Below are 19,098 nucleotides of genomic sequence, written 5' to 3'. Positions count from 1 at the left end.
TACATCATATTAATGGTCTTGGCAACCTCTCCGCAGACCCAGTCGGACACCATTCTTTGGTTTTTATTTTATTCGCCCCGAGACAATGACTGGTATTTACTCCCATTTAGGTACATACTTCTTCGTTCCTCTTGTTTTTCGTTCTTGCCGAATCTTAGACTGAAAGCTTACCAGGCTTAAATTTATTATACATCTTTGGTCATACAACTCAATCTATTCTAATTTCAAGACCGATTTCATCGCGGGCAGTGATTTAGATCGCGGATCGCAAGGCTTTCCTATGGCACAGAAATGAAGGAGCTACATTATCCCGGCTTTAGTTATATAGCTTGGATAATGCATCACATAGTATGAAAATGCATGACAATTTTCGAGATTTCAAATATAATCCATTCAGAGGAGGATAGAATGGATGGAAAATCCTCGAAAAAACGTGCACGCGTCAGAGGTTCAAAGCATTTTGACGATCGACTGACTAAAATTGCATCATTGAAATTTGAAGGGGCGATATGGAACCTCTCCCACTTTACTTTTAAGCTATGGGACGCAGTTTCTTCCGGTAGTTTTGCCGATTACTCTCTCCTCAATGTCTTGTCAAACCTTTACGTCTCATCAGCTCAATGAAAATATCAGCTTTTGCTTACTTCCTGGAACCAAAAAAGGCTTGATCCCAGAAAGATCAACTTGGCTCACACTCTAGCTCTCCTACAGAGACGAGAGAGACCAGTGGCGTGGCATGCTTTGCGACATATCGATATTTCCCCATTTGAAGCTATGGTGAGGAATAGATTATTAAGGTGTTCAGTGCGAACACCCTGTTTATCGATCCTTTTCCATATGTTTGAATGGTGGATCAATCGACATATCAATCGCTCAGCACGCCACGCCACGCCGCCACGCCACCGAGAGAGACCGAACCGGTTGAGAGGTTAATTCGGAAAAATGAGCTGCAATTTCACTTATCAGTTACTTCAAATTAAGCGAAAGAAGGACCGACTTTCAAACTTTTTTAAGGAGGGCAATGTAAAACTCCTGTCGGGCCTAAATTTGGTTAGGGTAAGCGAGGCAGCTAATCTAACTGATGGACAAAGCGCAGAGTATCATGAGGAAATGAAGGCGCTTTAAGTCGATTTAGTCTTTTACTTGAGGTGAGGGTTCTCCAGACGGGATCTCTCAACAAGAGCAATTTTTGAATCCTGGGGGACTTCAATCGAAACATCAAGGGTTAGCGCTTAACTCGCAATGAAGATGTTGCATGTGTGAGGGATTTGTGATTTGACTGTTAATTCTTGTGTAAAAGTTCGCGAGAAATAAGATGGTGCCACTGGTTTTCTCTGAAATCATCTCCCAAGCTCACAAAAGCTCTCAAAGTGAGGCCAAAATGGAGGGGATATCCCGCCCTACCCTGAGAGTCCACCTATCTACATCAAAACAAACTCTCCATGCAAAGATAGGGAGCAAATAAATTAGCAGGGTTGCCGTGTTTTCAGTTTTGGAGCCCCCGAATGAAGTGGCAGCCCTGTCAATGTATTTGCTCCCTATCTTTGCATGGAAAGTTTGTTTTTATGTAGAGGTGGACTCTCGGGGTAGGGCGGGATATCTCCTCCATTTTGGCCTCACTTTGAGAGCTTTTTTGAGCTTGGAATATGATTTCAGAGAAAACCAGTGGCACCATCGTGTTTCTCGCGAACTTTTACATAAGAAACAACAGTCAAATCGCAAATTTCTCACACATGCAACATCTCCATTCCTGTTATACTCAAAGAAAAAGGATCCATTCAGCGCGGACGCGGACATGATCGCCCGACGCTTAATATCTCAAGGTATAGGTTAAAAAAATAACACCCAAAATTCTCCGGCATTGGTCTCGGGAGGCTTATATTTTATCCATTTAGGATACCATCGCCATAGACTTGAGAATTTTGGCGAAAAAAATTAATTTTCCCCAGACAAAATAAGCTAAGTGCATTTCATCGATGGAAAATTTCCACTCGAAAATTTTATTTTTACCGGGAAATTGTTGGGAATTTCTGTTTAAAAATTTCATTTATTTTTTTCTGATCGCCGGTGAAAATCGGTCAAATTTTAAATGGATATTGCACAGTCATATTCTTGTAGAAAAATGAAATATTTGAATCAATTTCGCAACACCGAAATGAAGTTACGTTCTTTCATTTATTTTTGAAAACGATGGATTGATACGTAAAAACACATTCGAAAGTTTCATGACAGTAAATGAATAACTAAAGTCTTCTAGGTTGAAGACCTCAGAGGCCCGGGTTCGATTCAGAGCGCCTTCAATTTTTCGCGATACTCTATGCCTCGTCAAGTAGTCAGTGCAGTTGCAATTCTTGGCCAAGAAAAGGCTTCGTAGGCATATGTCCTTCAAAAATGTCCTCCAGACGTAGTATCTTGCTGACTGTCAACATTTTCATTAATTGCAATTTCATTGCCTCTGGATGAGAATGATGCGGACTCAATGTTATGACCACACCTAAATTTTTGCGACGGAGGAATGGAAAAAAGAGACGACTTTTTCTTTCGTCAAGAGTTCGAAAAAGCTGCTCCGGCAAACAAGCATCTAGGAGCAGAGTTCTTACGAATTCTCCGTCGAGTAAAAAAAGTGCTTACGACAAGGGCATGATTATATTTCTGAACGAAGCTCATCCTGATTCTAATGGTGCTTCATTAAATTTCACAAACGTATACGAAGTTGTTTGTTCCATTATTCGCTTGCTTGGTCTTCGTTTGCGAGGCTTAACTCCTCCTTTTACTCAATTAACGTAATTAGATTATTTTTTTAGAGGTTAATTGAGGATTTTCTAATTTCCCGTGCAGATTATTTCTCTCGCCTAACCGCGCCAAAGTGGATTAAAGGAGGATGGCGGGAAATGAAAGTGTATGTGAAAATATTACGTCCCCTTTTCTTTTCGCTCGCGGAATATTAACCCTGTCCCGCAAGGGCATAAAAAGAGCTTTGCATGTACCGTCTATTTGCTTTAAAATTCCGCAATTCTTCTTGTTTGCCAAATTGATGCAAAACCCCGTTTCTAGTGAGTAGTTAACGCAGATTTAAAAATCCAATTGGAATGGCAAAAGGCCCAAGAGGGAATAGCAATTTTGCAAAGTCACAAAATTACTCATAACTGTAATCACATGTCGAATGGTTCAATCTTAGATTTTCTCAAGCGAAGCTGATTTAGTTTTCATCGCAAGATTGTCATTTTACTTAACAGAAATATTTGCTACACATTTCCTACAGAGAGAAAACTTACTGTAAAAATACAACAGCATTCCTAAGAAATCATATCGCAACTTTAAAACAATATTGCTTAATTTTAAGCGTGCCAGTAGGGCTCGCTTTTTGAAATCGCTCGGACGTACCATAGCACAGCACACCGATCAACCCATGCTATTCAACGGGCGGTCCGAATATGTTTTTCTTCGGACCACGGCCGGATCTAAGGGGTGGCCACATGGGCCGCGGCCCATGGCGGCAAATTTAGGGGGTGGTAAATTTTGCAATTTTTTTCAACGTAGGTATTAAAAAAAATCGAATTCAGAAAAAAAATTCCAAACGAGAAGAGGTGACAAAATCTCTCATTTCCTGAGAGTATAGTAATTCCTAATTTTTTCGTCTCTCGGTGATACAAGAGACAGTACCGTTAATTAGTAGAGCTAAGAGAGAAACCAAACACGCTATTTGGCTTGGAGCGGCGCGGCGCAGAGAGCAATGATGGCGAGGATTTGAAATGAAAAGAAGAAGCCATCGGCGCCGCGGTCGGCATGAAACACGTATTAGAGCCTAAAAGACTCCATGAATACTTCACGCATTGCGTCAAACATAGTGCGGTCAGCAGCCGTCGCGTCGCGTCGCGTCGGCGTGAAACGCATAGCGCCTGCAAGACTGCATGAATACCTCTCGCATTGCGTCTGACATAGTGCGTCCAGCATTAGTCGGCGTGAAACGCACAGCGTCTACAAGATTGTAGGAAGTCTTCACACATTGCGCCAAACACAGTGCGGTCAGCGCGATGCGGCGCGACGGCGGAAGTTAAAATTAAACCACATTTATGTTTTTACTTCCAAAATTTTTTGGTTAATTTCTTATAATGGAAGGCCTTGTCCACACAGAGATAGGTTTACGGGACTTAACTTTTTTTCGGAAAGTTCCGTGAACTTTTACTAGACAGGTGTTGACAGGGCTTTCGCAAAAAAAGTGTCCAACACAAGTAAACCTGTCTTATGCACCCCTCCCCCTCCGGCACGTGCATCGAAAACCTTGGGCACCGAACTCAGTCCTCGTAGGTAATCCAGATTTTTGTTTTATTTTTTAATTATTTGTTTGTTCGTGTCTTGAAACACCCACCCACCGGCGTCATAAAACCTAAGTTTCGTTTTTTCTTCTTCTTCTTCCTTTATCCCTTCCTAGGAAGAACCCAATCAAGCGCCATCCTATTGACATGACCATACCGGACAAGTTATTTGGTCTTGACGTCCAATACAATGTCATTTTCGTCTTCCATGATCATGATCTGACGAATCTTCGTGTAATATCTGACCATTCTGATCCTGTTGTTATCTTTATGTAAGAATTGGAATGTTTAGGTAATTTTTTTGCTCGCATAGGAATAGCCTGAGCACTGTTAGAAATCCTGGAATGAAATTATAGGAGTGTATTTTACTCCAGAGCCTATTTTATTCCTAGAACACGAGTGATATTAAATAAGAAGTGAAATGAACTCAATAAAAATAGAGTCACCTCCTCGAAAAATGTCAATTTCGCTCAGTGCAAGGATATTAAATCCGCGAAAAGACTTGATAAATGATAAATCTCCGCATTCATATCACTCGGAGTCTTTGGGAACAAAATAAGCGCCGAGGTAAAATGCACTCTGGATTCCGCTGTGCTACTTCAAGATTTGAACAGTTTAGAACTTTTCAAAATTGTTTAATGTTTCCAAATGAATACTTTTGAATGGTTGAATATTGAGGTAAAGCAAACACCGAAATATAGGTAATGATTTTTTTGAACTCAATGAAACAAAAAACTAACAGTCTACTCAAAACTCAAATGAGAATGAACAGAGTGCACGGGAGTTCATGGGACTGTTACTAATAATAGTGAAGGGGAATAGAATGTGCCTCTCCAATATCTCATTATCGATGACTTCGAGGCATTTTTATCTACTTGCATGGGTATTCAAACTGTGCGTTCAGTAAATAAACCACCCCCCTTTTTTTCTTTTTAAGCCTCTGAATTACATCACTGCCGGAGGTTTCGGAAACACTGCATTCGTGTGCGTTCATACAAACAATTCATATCTCTTCCCCCCCCCCCCTCCCCGCACCCACACACCCAAATGATAACATATGGGTACAACCCTTTTCTACGCAGGATTCGTAATCGACCTTTTTTTCTTGCTCGGCTGCTAACTGAAGCAAAATGAAAAAAAAAAAAAAAAACTTTCTCCGCCGCTACCGACTATCTCATCACATCGCCCAGCACATCCTTTCACGAAACATTAATCCGTGGGTAGAACATACAAGAAGGGAGGGGCTTACCGCGAACATTGTAACATGCACAAATTAGAGGAGGAACCGTTCACAATGCCCCCTACCGCCCCCTCTCCATGCTCTCAATCTCAAATAGCGCATCTCTCAAAAATGAAAAACCGCACAGCTGAGTGAATCTTTAAACCCTGCTAATTGCCGGTTAAATGGTAAAATTCATCCGGGTTTTTTTGCCGTCGACCTAATTGTACTATGACCTGTATTGAACTTTTTTGGCCTGCGATTGGACCGATCCATGTAGTTATAAGCGCTCAGTCGATAGGGGGCGCTTTTTGATTTGGACTGCATTTTGCAATTTGGAACTATAAATTCCGGCTCTTCTGGAAAGACACGTATGTGCCTAGGGAAATTAATGACACCATACGTTGTTTTCTAACCGGGCTAGAATTTATAGTTCCAAATTGCAAAATGTAGTCAATTTCAACCTGCCTCTTGAATTCTAGTATACTAGTGGCAATATGCGTTCAAACGGCGCACCAGCTCAACAAATAAGATGACAGAGAGGGGCCTAACATAGTTGAATCAGTGAGTTCGAAAGTTCAAGAAACACCTAAAACTGCGTAGCGGGCGAAGAAGTTAGTTTAAGGAAAACCTTTATGTTGCCAAAGGACAAGTACTCAGAGACTTCGTAAAGCACCCAGTTGAAATCGATACACCATATTTGATGACAGAGATTTAAGCGTGTAAAAATTTCCGAGTTGGTGTGTTTTCGTTCTCACCGACTTTCAGATACTGATTTTCCATAGTCTGCACTGAAAAATTTATATTTATCGACCTGAGTAACGCTTGAATATTTATATAACTTGTTGGCATTAGGTATACCGAGCCGAAAAAAGAAAACAGCAAAATCGGATGGTCACCCGTCTCCCTTGAAATGGCCAAAAATTTTAATTTCCAATGAAATACTTCGACTTTTCTCTTTTCCCGTCGCTGTTTCGAGCACTTTCGATCGCAATGGGCCTGGTGCATGCAAGAGATACAGCCGTGCGAATAGACTTTTTAGCGGTTAAATGACACGAAAATTACGATGGTCACATTAAAAAAGTCTGAAATACACTCCTAACTGTGCAATTTGCGTTGCTAGGAACGCGCTTTTTCAAATTTCCCGCGTCTGGGGGCAGTTTTCTAACGGAAACAATTAACGGCAACTCGCGGCTATTTCCGGTCAACTAAAACTGACAACATAACCTAAAAATCGGATATGATATCGTGAAAGGAAATGTAGAAGGATTGCGTTGGATATTTAAAAGTTGATAGATTTGGTTACCGCATAAAGCGTATATGGACCACTATAAGAGATCACGTTGGGTTTGTAAACAAGCTGAAGGAAAAAATAACAACAACAACAACGACTCGGCATCTTCCGGAAATCTTCGAGCCCGCCGTTTGCTCGTTTCCGGTGATTAGAAAACTGCCCCCAGACGCGGGAAATTTGAAAAAGCGCGTTCCTAACAACGCAAATTGCGCAGTAAGGAGTGTATTTCAGAATTTTTTAATGTGACCATCGTAATTTTCGTATCATTTAACCTCTAAAAAGTTTATTCGCGCGGCTGTATCTCTTGCATGCAACAGGCCCATTTCGAAATTTCCTTTTGCGTGCAGATGCTGCTATCCGTAAGTGTTACTAAACCGTAAAAAAGTGAAAATCGAAAAAAACCCGAGTTGGTGTGTTTTCAAACTCACTGATTCAATTAGAATAGATATCTGTGATACCTTCATTTACGCTTCTGATGATAATATTTTCCCTATTATTTATTTTCCTAACGGTAGTGAGGTTTTCTCAAAATTGATAGTTCAAATTTTGGTGAGCGAGCTCTTTCATCTCAACCGGAGCTCATCTTCTTCGAGGAACTTAAAAATGCGACTACACAGAACACAGCTAGCTTTCCCGCTTCTTTTTTCTTTCTTTTTCTTTTTTGACTTGCTAAGTGTATCATTTATCGCAATAAATTGTGCAATTTTACGGGGTGGAATAACTAAGTACCTTCTTCATCGCAGTGTTGTGTAAGTTGACTGTTCACTGACTGAAGGCATAGGGGCTTCTCCAATCGAAAATTGTAAAAAAATATAAAAAAAAAGTTATAGTTTTTTTTCGCATTGCAGCATGCCTATCTTTCGTTTGATCGTTTAAAGTCGGCATTTATAGACCAAACGGCGTCAATTTTTGCAATTAAATTGCAATTTTATCGCAAAAATTGTAACTTTACTTCAATTTATTCATCGCAAAACGCTGCTTGGACAACGGTCAGGAAGTGGATTGTTCCGCTGAGAGCAACCGCCAATTTTTCAGGGATATTTGGACCGCGTTAAACAGGAAGGAACCAAGCCACATCATCTATTGCCAAATTCAACCGGGCAATTTAATTTTTTACACGAAAACGGTTGTGCGGATTTTTGTACAAATTTCTAAGAATTTTCTCCGTAATACAAAGCAAATTCCTTAAAATTTTCAAAGGAATCCGCACAAACGTTCTCTCGTAAAAATTCAAATTCCCCTAATGTTGTTGTTCCCCTATTGTTCCCCTGAAGTTTATGTTCTTACCTTACCAGGGTTTGGTATTGTGTCTCATTTAATTAGTAGTGAAGCCGGGAAACTAGAGGTATTTGGGAGGTTGGGTATAATTTATGCTATATACCTGATAACTATTGGTATTTGGGTTTTATCGTTTGAGGCCATCATATATTTACCGTTGGGATAGATGTAGATACCTTGGTTCCTTTCTGTTTAACGCGGTCCATTTGGAAAGCAAGGCTCGGATATTTTGTATATTGGATTTTAGGAGTTGCATTGGACTTGAGCTTTGCTTTGAGGTAGGAGATCAATTACATAGGGGTTAGGAACGATCTGACTAGCAGGGCCGTGCCGTGGCCCGTGGGCGGCGTTGCGGCAACAACGCCTCGATAGAGAGAATTCTGTAATTAATTATTAGGAGTCACAAAGCACCCTTGCACTGCCAATTCCACGGATTCGAAGCTCAGTTGTCACAATTTATTGGCATTACTTGCATATTAGTGTAAATTCTAAAACGCTATTGTCAGCTCGTGCGACGGATTTCACACAACCCTTAACACCTCCAAAAATTTGGAGAGACACATGATTTTGGCATTGCGAGGCCAAAAATCTACCATACGTTTGCCGCGCCGGATCGGAGGGGATGGATTCGATCGACATGAAAGTAGATGAGATATGTAGGTCTTGCCACAGCTGTTGTCAGATTGTGCCAATAAATAAATAATTATTTATCCGAGAGACTTGGCAACACCGCAACGTATATGTTGCCAAATTTATCCGATATATCCGAATATATTCTAGCGACTTGGCAACGCCGCAATACATCCGTTGCCAAATTTATCCGGTAAATCCGTATGTATTCTAGCGACTTGGCAACCCTGCAATACATCTGTTGTCAAATTTATCTAATGTATTCATATTTTCATATATTCTAGCGACTTGACAACCCCGCAATACATCTGTTGTCAAATTCACTCTATTTATTCGTATATATTTTTATTTATTCAAACTAAACGGAAACCTTCTACTACGCTGTGATTGGTTGAACTCTTAATGTAAGATATTCATCCGTGTGTAATATATTAATCACGCTGTTATTGGTCAGTATACAAGCATCATTCTCCATGAATTTAAATGTATACAAATATCTGCAGTAATTCAATCAATCTGACAACGTTCGTGTTGCATTAAAAGAGGGTGAATCGCTGCGTCCTTCAACCCCTATACGATTGGCTTCCGCAGAGGACCGCCCTCCTCACCGATAGGAACCTCATAAAAGCCTAATTGAATAAATTAATCATTAAATTTTGAAAGAAGGGTGTTAACTGTAAATATGCCATGAAAAATGATAAAAGTCAAGCATTTGTAGATATCGAGCTGCTACGATTTTCCGAGAGGTCAGTATAATATCTCTATTTCCAAGAAATATCCTGCAGAGCGACAGCATCTCAGCTTGACCAGGCTAGTGCAACACAAACGTAAAAAAAAAGAAAAGAAAAAATTTGAACGCTGATATGTGAGGCGTCATAAACACTGTAGGTTTACAACATCCATGCATGTTGAATGCAGTAATACAGTCATCGGTTAAAACCTTGAACCATCATACTGATAGTGTACCAACAAAAGATCTTCAGGACGGGTGTATGGGAAAATGCAGAAAAAATGGATTTTTTCAGGTAACTAAGTAGCTTTTCGCCTTTATCATATAAAAATATCAAGTTTACTTGAGTAAATTCATGATTTTTATCAAAATTTTTCCAACAAGAGGTCAAATGACGAGATTCGGACATGTTGACTGGAAAAATGATCGCTTTGTGGGCATGCTCAATACATCCGTAAATCTTCTCTCGGTAGGCATATCATTTCGATTACGGTTTTTTTCGGACTGGACTGTTAAAATATTAACTATTTTATAAATGAATGAAATCGACACATCACGCATAGAATGCTTCTGTTTTGTTGCTGTTCTGATGCATTTACCCTTCCGCAAGCGGCGAAAACGCTGCGCACCCCTCCTACCGAAAAAAAAAGAGGGTGTGAGTACAATAGAATTGCATCTCCCACCGAAGCTCAAACAAGTGTCCACATACGGCCTAGAACAACTCGTGCAGCGGATCTGAATAATGATAGTGTTTTTTCTCGTTTAAGTATTGATTTTTTTTTGCCGGATTCTTCTGGTGACCTTCACTCGCGGCACGGTAAGTACATTCCTGAATGAAGTAACAAAATAATCACAAGATGAGGGTAAAATTAGGGGATGATCCAGCGACAATCCTCCTCCCCCCCCCCCCCATCTGATACCGACCACCGCCAGAAGGGTGAAAGGCGGCCGCTTGACTGTATGAGTCAGTATTTCCATTCAATTATCGAAAAGAGACGCTATGATTCAACCAATCACCTTTCACTTTTTATCCCCTCCTCTTTCAAAAACAGACGTCACGCTTAGAGGGAGGCCTAATTTTTTTCCGACCAAAAGGATCAAAATTATTTTCAGTTGTCTTCTAGACTTCATGGAGAGCACAACGTCTATTCTGAGTTAAAATTCTCTCCTACGATTTTAAGTGTCTGAAATCATCATACTGTCGAGAACTTTTTTAGGCTCTCAATAAGTTAACCTCTGGTGATCTCAGAGTATTCAAAGCTTTCAGTCGCGGAATTTTGTGAACGGATTTGAGATTTTAGACTGTTACTAAGCAAATCTCTTTCGTTGAAAAAACTTTACACTCCAAGATTAAACCTCTTGAACAGAGTGCCCTTGCTTTTAATAGCTGGTGAGTTTTAAATTTGATATTTTTTTCAAGATTCCACTTGAGTATAAACAATTCTAAGATGGAATAAATATGTATTTTGCTGCAATCAATTTCCTCTCTTGGATTTGTTTATCCTCACGTGAAATACATTGAAAAAATTCGAAGGTGTTAGTAAAAAATTAGAGTAGGTTATAAACCCTCCAAATGTAAGTCAAAACTAGTGCCTTCCTGCTGATTCTTTCAAGGACAGGCATAGATATAAACAATTTCTTCTATAAAATACATATTTGTGGCTGTAAGTATATAGGTATGGAAAGGATTTTATCTGAAAACTTTCAGGCAAAATTTAGGGCAACATTTCAAATTTGGTGATTTTGAGCTCACAACGCAAATCTTTTGGAACTAACCGCGCACGGTTTTAGTTGTATTTTCGCATCATAGCTGATGCTCCTCTTCAGTGTACATATTATAATTTTCAAAGTAAATTTAACCTAAGACTCAGGAATTTTAGTCCTTGAGCTTTAGAACAACATATCGACGTCGTAAGTCTGCAATCACTTATCTCGTTTGCGGTTTCTCGAAATCTCTGTCTCTATGTTTTTTTTTCTAAAGGAGAACAAATTGACATCATTCCTTGTAGTTTTTTCAGAAATTTCCTCACACAGAGAAGAAAAATCACGACAGTTTTAAAGAATTGCCGTTGAGTAGTTTTCCGTTTTAAAAATAAAGTATGATAGGAAGTCTGCGACGACGTCGCAAACCAAGTTATGTGATTGCTGACTTACACCGTCTGTATCTGCCTCAATTTTTGAGCTTTCAGGGTCAAACTCGCATCATAATTTCTAAAATGTCTTAAGTACTGTATGCAGCGATACTGATAACACTAATCCGAATTTTTGAAGAATAAGATTCCTTTTTACACGACTCTCTCGATTTTTAACAAGTTCTGATCTCTGCATATGCTCTTTCTGCAGATTTGCGAGTCTCTCTGTGGAACTCTCTAACTTCCTTGGTCAATACTAATCATCAGCATCATGGCTTCAACATCCACAGAAAATAACCAAGCAGGAGGATATTGTAACACGTGTGACGTCACAGCTGGTTCAAAACACTTCGTCTCAGAGGCCCATTTTAAGAAATTGTACAAAACTACTACCCCTATACAGATAGAGACAGCTATAAATGGCCGAGCAAAGAATTATTTTGTGAAAAATTTCGATGAAAAACTACTCGATTTGAATGTGTACTTAAAAAATATGATTCCCGTATTGAAGGGGAAACTCCAGGAGGAGATTCTAAGATTGAATTCCATAAAAGCTAATATTTATGTGCACGCGGAATTTGTACTCCCGTCATTGGCTCCTCTACTCTCTGAGAATACCGAGCCAATAATAACGAGCGATAGTAAAACTAAAATGTATATTTTTAAAACAGTCGCAACCGCATTTTTCGCAGAGACCGATTTAGATGAAAAATTGGAAAAATTTCATAAGAAAATTATGCAGGAATACGAAGACGTAAAACTTAAGGGTAGCGGATGGGTTTTAAAAGTAATTTTAGGGACAGAGCTAAGAATCACACAGTATTCTCCTCTTCATAAAGCAGGCAGCTACATCCCTTTGCCCTTTACAACCAAACATGTTGTAAATGTACAGAATCATACCGATCACAAGTGTTTCATGTATGCCGTCCTTGGAAAACATTTACCGGAAACTGAACGAAATAAATTTAGACCTTCAGTCTATTCTAATTTAATTCACAAATACAACTTTTCTCAACTAGAATTTCCGGTTCAGTTGCATGATATTCCCAAATTCGAGAAATTAAATAATGTCAGCATTTCTGTGTTTGGACTAAATACATCCGAAGAGAGTGAGACAGGGGAGAGAGAGGAGAGAGACGCAGAGAATCCATCGGAGCCCCCGAAAAAACGGATGAAACGTGAAAATTTCAAGATATATCCTCTCAAAGTAGCAAAATCAGAAAAGCAGGATCATATCGATCTCCTCTTCATATCAGATGGAGCAGGAAACTTCCATTTTGCCTGGATTTCCAACTTTGAGTCCTTAGTCAGACGTCAACTTACATCTCACGAGGAAAAGGTTTTCATCTGTAAAAAGTGTTTTTCGCACTACAGAGGGCTGGAGCGTTTAGAATCTCATAAAATTTTATGCGACAAAATATCATCCGATTCTTTTATTCCGAAATGTCCTGAAAATTCCTATGTAGAATTCAAAAATTTTGAAAGGTCTATAAAACATAATTATGTTGTCTATTGTGATGCTGAGTGCATTCTTGCTCCGCTGGAAAAAGAAGGGAATCCGACTACTTTTGCATATCAAAAACATGTACCTATCGCTTTTTCACTGATTTTAGTTACTGAAGATCCTTTATTTAATACAATCAAAAATCAACCGCTCGTTCATTACGGAAAAAATGCTCACGAGGCTTTCATGAATAAAATCATAGAATTGGGGTACTCAATTTCCGACAATCTTAACGATAAAACATCACCCATCACAATGACGAGCGAAGAGGAGGAGTATTTTAGAAATAAACAAGAATGTGAGCATTGTACAGTAACTTTCACCGATAAAAACCCTAAAGTTCGGGATCATAGTCACCAGCGGTTCGATATGAACGATCCTAACGTCAAAAAAACTAATTTCAGGGCTGTTTTATGTCAGAAATGCAATTTTAAATATTATCATGCCAAAAGCTTAAAAGTTGTCGTACATAATGGATCTCGATACGACTTTAAAGCGATGATAATCGGGTTGACAGGTAACAAACATGAAATTTCAATCTTACCGAGCACTGAGGAAACATACATTAGTTTTTCAATTCAACTTAAAAATGGGTATAAAATCACGTTCATCGACTCGTATCGATTCCTTTCTTTTTCGCTGAGCAAGCTTGCCTCGACAATGCCCGCCGATGCTTTTAAAATAACTAGTACTTTATGCAAGACAGAGGAACAGTTAAAAATTGTCAAACAAAAAGCAGTTTTTCCTTATGATTATATTTCGGATGAAGAAAAACTCTCAATTACCACCCCTCCTCCTCGGAGGCTTTTTACAATAAATTAACTGATGAACACATAAGCGATTCTGATTATGAGAGATTTTGTCATGCTTGGCGAGCTTTTGATGTGAAAGATTTAAAGGCCTATCTGCTCCTTTATCTTAAAATCGATACGACCATTCTGCTTGATTGCGTCGAATTATTCAGGCAATTTTGCATTGACAATTTTCAACTGGATCCTCTTAATTACGTAACATTACCTAGTTTCGCACATGACGCATTCTTAAAAATGACAGGTGCAAAAATTAAATTATTCAGCGATTATGACATGCATTTATTCATAAATGAGGGAATTAGAGGAGGAATCACCCAATGTTCTTTAAAATATGCAAAGGCAAATAATCCTTACATCCCTGATTCCTACGATCCATCGGAACCAACTTCGTACATACAATATATCGATGCCAACGGATTGTATTGCTACATAATGGCAACGGCTTGTTTACCATACGACAAGTACGAATGGATGGATAAGGAGGAGCTGCTGTGGCTTAAAGATAATTTAATGCATGTATCTGATGACGGACCAGTGGGATACATCGTATCTGCTGACGTCAGAGTTCCCGAACATCTTCACGATACGCATAAATGGCTACCATTTCTTCCTGAGAAAAAAATCCCTCCTGTCCCGGGAAGTAAGCAGACTAAATTGCTTGCATGTCTCGATAACAAAAAAGGGTACATCGTTCATTACGTCACATTGAAACAAGCTTTGAAAAACGGATTAATTTTAGAGAAACTTGGCAAGGGTATTAAATTTTTACAGAAACCGTACATGAAATCTTTCATGGAAAAATGTGGAGAGTTACGTAAAGCAGCAAAAGATGATCCGTTTAAATCAGCAACGATAAAATTGATAGCCAACGCTAATTTTGGGGTCACTTTAATGAATCCACTGAAACGTCAGAAAATTAAATTAGTCACCCAACCGAAACAGTTGAATAAAGAAACAAGTAAAGTAGAATTTAAGGACCGTACTATTTTCGATGAAGATTTGATAGCCATTCATTTGAGAAAAACAGAAGTTTCCATCGATAAGCCTAATATTGTAGGTTTCTCCATCTTAGAACACAGTAAGCGATACATGTATGAATTCTTTTATGACATCCTTCTAAAGAAATATGGTTCAAATATTAAACTTATTTACACCGACACAGATGCTTATGCTGTTCTTGTCTTTACAGAGGATATCTATAAGGATATTTTGGATAATAAAGAATGGTATGATACTTCCAACTTTCCTACAGACCATATCAACTTCAGCAGGGAAAACGAAAAAGTTTTAGGTAAATTCAAAGACGAATGTCCCCCTAACATGATAATATCCGAGTGGGTTTGCTTAATGAGTAAAATGTATGCTTTTCTTGCAAAAAGCACTCAAGATGATGATAAGAGAGAGAAATCCTATATGAAATGTAAAGGTATACAAACGAGCGTAGTACAAAAAACTTTCAATTTCGATTTGTATAAGAAAGTTTTATTTGAAAATCGAGAAATCGATTGTGTAACTCGCAGGATTCAAAGTAAAAAACTTCAATTGTACTCTTTTGAAGTCAAAAAGAGGGCCCTATGCTCCTCTGATGACAAACGATTTATGATCAACTCAATTGAAAGCCTCCCGCATGGTCATAAAGATGCAGAAAAGTATGAACCATCAACTTCACAACAAAATCCAATGTAAAAAGCGTACGGATTCTGGATTCGCTTTTAATTCAGCACCCATGCATGTGAATCTATTCATGCATTGAACCATTTAAAATATGTATGAATGAGGGTGCAGATATCTGCCGTGCTAAGGAAGAACGCCGTAAGAACATTCGAGAGTTGTCAAATTTCCCTCGATAAAAAATGTATTATTGACGACATTTATGCATATTTTCCCTTGAAATTTTTGGATGTTTTAGATTAAATTGCGTACAAAATTGTCTGAAAATTTTGGAAAATAATATTCGCAATTTTCCCAGTAAATTCGGTATTTATCGGAGGAAACTTGGCAACGTCTGAAGGTTCATACGACGTTTTTCCCTAGCAAGGCAGCTATGTCAGATACCTCTTTGTCATGCCCCTTCATTCTATCATATAGGCCAGAAATCATCCTGTATTTGATAATTTAGTCATAAATTTGATGAACTATGATGATTTTCTCCTTGTATAATCTCGTAAGTACACATTTAAATGGAAAGAAACCATATCCATGAGCCATGAAATGCTAGAATTTTTACGGATCTCCGGGCTTATATCAAAATGGATATAGACCCTTTTGATTTAAATACATCCATATATTGTAAGGAAAGTGATACTTCCAAACAAAACAGGTAAAAATGACACTCCTAAACATCTAAAACGATTCTCATCAAATTGTTTCAATGCAGTTGTCAACATAAAACTCAACAGTTGAGCCGTTCAGAGGTTCTCAAAACATCACTGAAAAGACCTCTCTCTCTCTCTCTCTCTCCCTCCCTATCTCTCCACTGTATTATGTATGTAAATAAATGCGTATGTTTTCTTACTTTTGAGAGACTATGAGTGATGACCGATGAACTTATAGTGTATGCATTTAACGTAAAAAATTAGACTTATGCACACACGAGTGTAAACTCTCTTAAAACTATTATGTATTTCTTCAGTAGTCTTAAGTATCCAAAGTATTAATGTAAAAAGCCTGTTAAAAGCTCTCTGTTAAGAGCCAAGATTTTATGCATGATTTTCTAAAGAAATAAATTTTTCTTAACCAACCGCATACCCCTGTTGTTAATTACTCCTCTCCCAAATTAAACTTTTAAGGATAACTTTGATTAAACGCGGAAAATTATCGGCTGAAATTTAAATTCTGTAATAATCCTATTATTCATCTGAGTAACTTTCTCACTTAAAACTAGTATCAAAAAATCAATTTTTTTCTTAAGAGATTTGAAGAGAATGCTTGCAGATAACCAGCTGAGATGTTGTATTCCTTAGTCCTAATAATTTGAATTACACATGTTTTACCTCTAATGAAAGAAAATGAGCATTTAATTTCACAAGAAGTCGAAAACAAACTTTAAATCGGCAAGACACACGTACATCGCATGAAGAGTGTAGATATAGACAACCATCTACGAGAAAAGAGGCCTTAAAGGCAAAAATAATTCATCACTCAGCCATTCGCTTCCCTTTTCAGAGGATTTTTCTCGAAATTTTTGCCTTAAAAAAACAAAAAAGAGACCTCGTAGTCGTAAAATGTTGAAATTTACAATTTAATGGATGCAATTTGAGAAAAATCGATTTAATCTACAATGTTTCAAAATTTAGATAAAACTAATAAAAATACTATCCGACGCTCACGTTTTATCGACAAATATTTTTGAGTCACTTGAAACCTGCTTACAATGGTATAAAGAGTTATGTTTCCGTTAAAAGTTCAGTAGAAACATTCTCTTTTTAAACAAAAGTCAGGTCACCGAAACGTTTCTTCACAGTACACTAAGTTCCGTTCTGTCATATCTAATGTTAAGTCAGTAGATTTTCGTACATATTTATTTCTATCAGACCCATATTGAGACAAAAACATTTTTATGATTCAGACTGAGACTTGAGGAGAGACCAGTAATATTACATGTCAAAGTATGATTATTCACTAATGACGAGTGATAATTGCCTTGAGGAACAATAAACTTCAACTTATTTTACTCGATAACTCGAATGAATATGAAATTGAGACATTATTTCCACGTATCTTTCACAATTAATGATATTAGACCTTCAAATTCTTGAATTTAGGCGCTAGGCGCATCTAAATCGCTCTATGACTTTTTTTTATTTTATGAGAGGTCAAACTCCATCTTGAAACCACTTTTCGATTAAAACACGCATCAAAATATCGATGGCTGAAATGCTAAACCACGATTCTCAGATTATGATGTTGCAGACTTCCTAGCATACTTCATTTTTCCTCCTCGCAAAACTGTTTAACTTGATTTCTTGTCAACTCCTTTGATTTTTCTGCCCTGTTAGGAGAATATTCTGTGAAAATTTAAAGTGATATGATATGATATGAAAGAAAAACTGGAAAGAAAAAATGACTCCCGGACGAGGTAAGACGATTCTCGCGTATTTTGAGGCGTTGACTCCGAATATGACCTCCGTTTTTTCACAGTCATCCTTCAATTTTCCGGAAAAGCCGGTTTCACTCGGAAAAATGGTTATTTTTGGGCATTTTCGGTATGTTTCCGATTGTTAGCCCCCCCCCCCCCCCCGCAGAATGGAGGTAAAAAAATTTTTCAGCCACGATTTACGACTTTACCGATGTATTTTCAGCCGTTGAGTTCAAGAACTGTCTTAATTTTTCCCGTTGACCTCTCAGTTTTCCGGAAATTGAGCAAATTTGACGTATATTTGTCAGGCAAGTACTTTATTTTTAAAAATTTTCCTGGACCCGCGGTAGAGTGATTCTAATGTATTTGAGCTGCTCAATCCGAATATGACCCCAGTTTTTTTCTACCAACCTCCAGTTTTCCGGTAAAGCCAATTTTTCAGAGCCTAAAATTGTTTAAAAGCTTTCTCAAGCTCAAAGTGTATTAAAAATACATTTCAAAAATGTCTCCGAAGTGTGATATCGCGGTTCCTGTGTATCTTGAACTGTGGAATCCAAATATGGTCTCCAAGTTTTCCTATCGCCTATCATTTTCTCTGAAAAGTTGCTTTTCCTCAAAAAACGCTCTTTTTAGGTATTTTTGCGATGATTTTCCTGTTTCAGGGAGTTTTAGGGTGCTCAAGAGCGGGGGAGGGGGGGGGGAGCCCAGGGAGGTCTGAGCGCCGCCCCCCCCCCCACCCACTCCCCCCCCCCTTAGGTCCTTAATAGGACCATTATTTCACTTTTAGAGGGCAGTCGTAAAAAATCATCAGGAACTCAGACAAATAGCAGCCGTTGATGAAACCCCCCCCCCCCCCCTTAAGTATTCGATCGAATTCATTGGGGGGGGGTGGTGTTCAGACCTCCCTGGGCTCCCCCCCCCCTCCCCCGCTCTTGAGCACCCTAAAACTCCCTGAAACAGGAAAATCATCGCAAAAATACCTAAAAAGAGCGTTTTTTGAGGAAAAGCAACTTTTCAGAGAAAATGATAGGCGATAGGAAAACTTGGAGACCATATTTGGATTCCACAGTTCAAGATACACAGGAACCGCGATATCACACTTCGG

At 38.5% G+C, this 19,098-nt stretch overlaps 1 protein-coding gene across 1 annotated transcript; it reads left to right on the top strand.

The window, feature by feature from the left end:
• Nucleotides 1-8,756: 8,756 nt before the first annotated feature.
• LOC140224584 (uncharacterized) lies at nt 8,757-16,657 on the top strand. The gene is made up of 2 exons (XM_072300364.1): nt 8,757-10,857; nt 11,811-16,657. The coding sequence occupies exon 2, from the start codon at nt 14,150-14,152 to the stop codon at nt 15,599-15,601; it is 1,452 nt and encodes a 483-aa protein (XP_072156465.1). The 5' UTR covers nt 8,757-10,857; nt 11,811-14,149; the 3' UTR covers nt 15,602-16,657.
• The last annotated feature ends 2,441 nt before the right edge of the window (nt 16,658-19,098 follow it).

The sequence above is a fragment of the Bemisia tabaci genome, chromosome 5 (genome assembly GCF_918797505.1).
Source record: "Bemisia tabaci chromosome 5, PGI_BMITA_v3".
NCBI classification, from domain to species: Eukaryota; Metazoa; Arthropoda; class Insecta; order Hemiptera; family Aleyrodidae; genus Bemisia; species Bemisia tabaci.
This window is presented reverse-complemented; position numbering and strand designations above follow the sequence as displayed.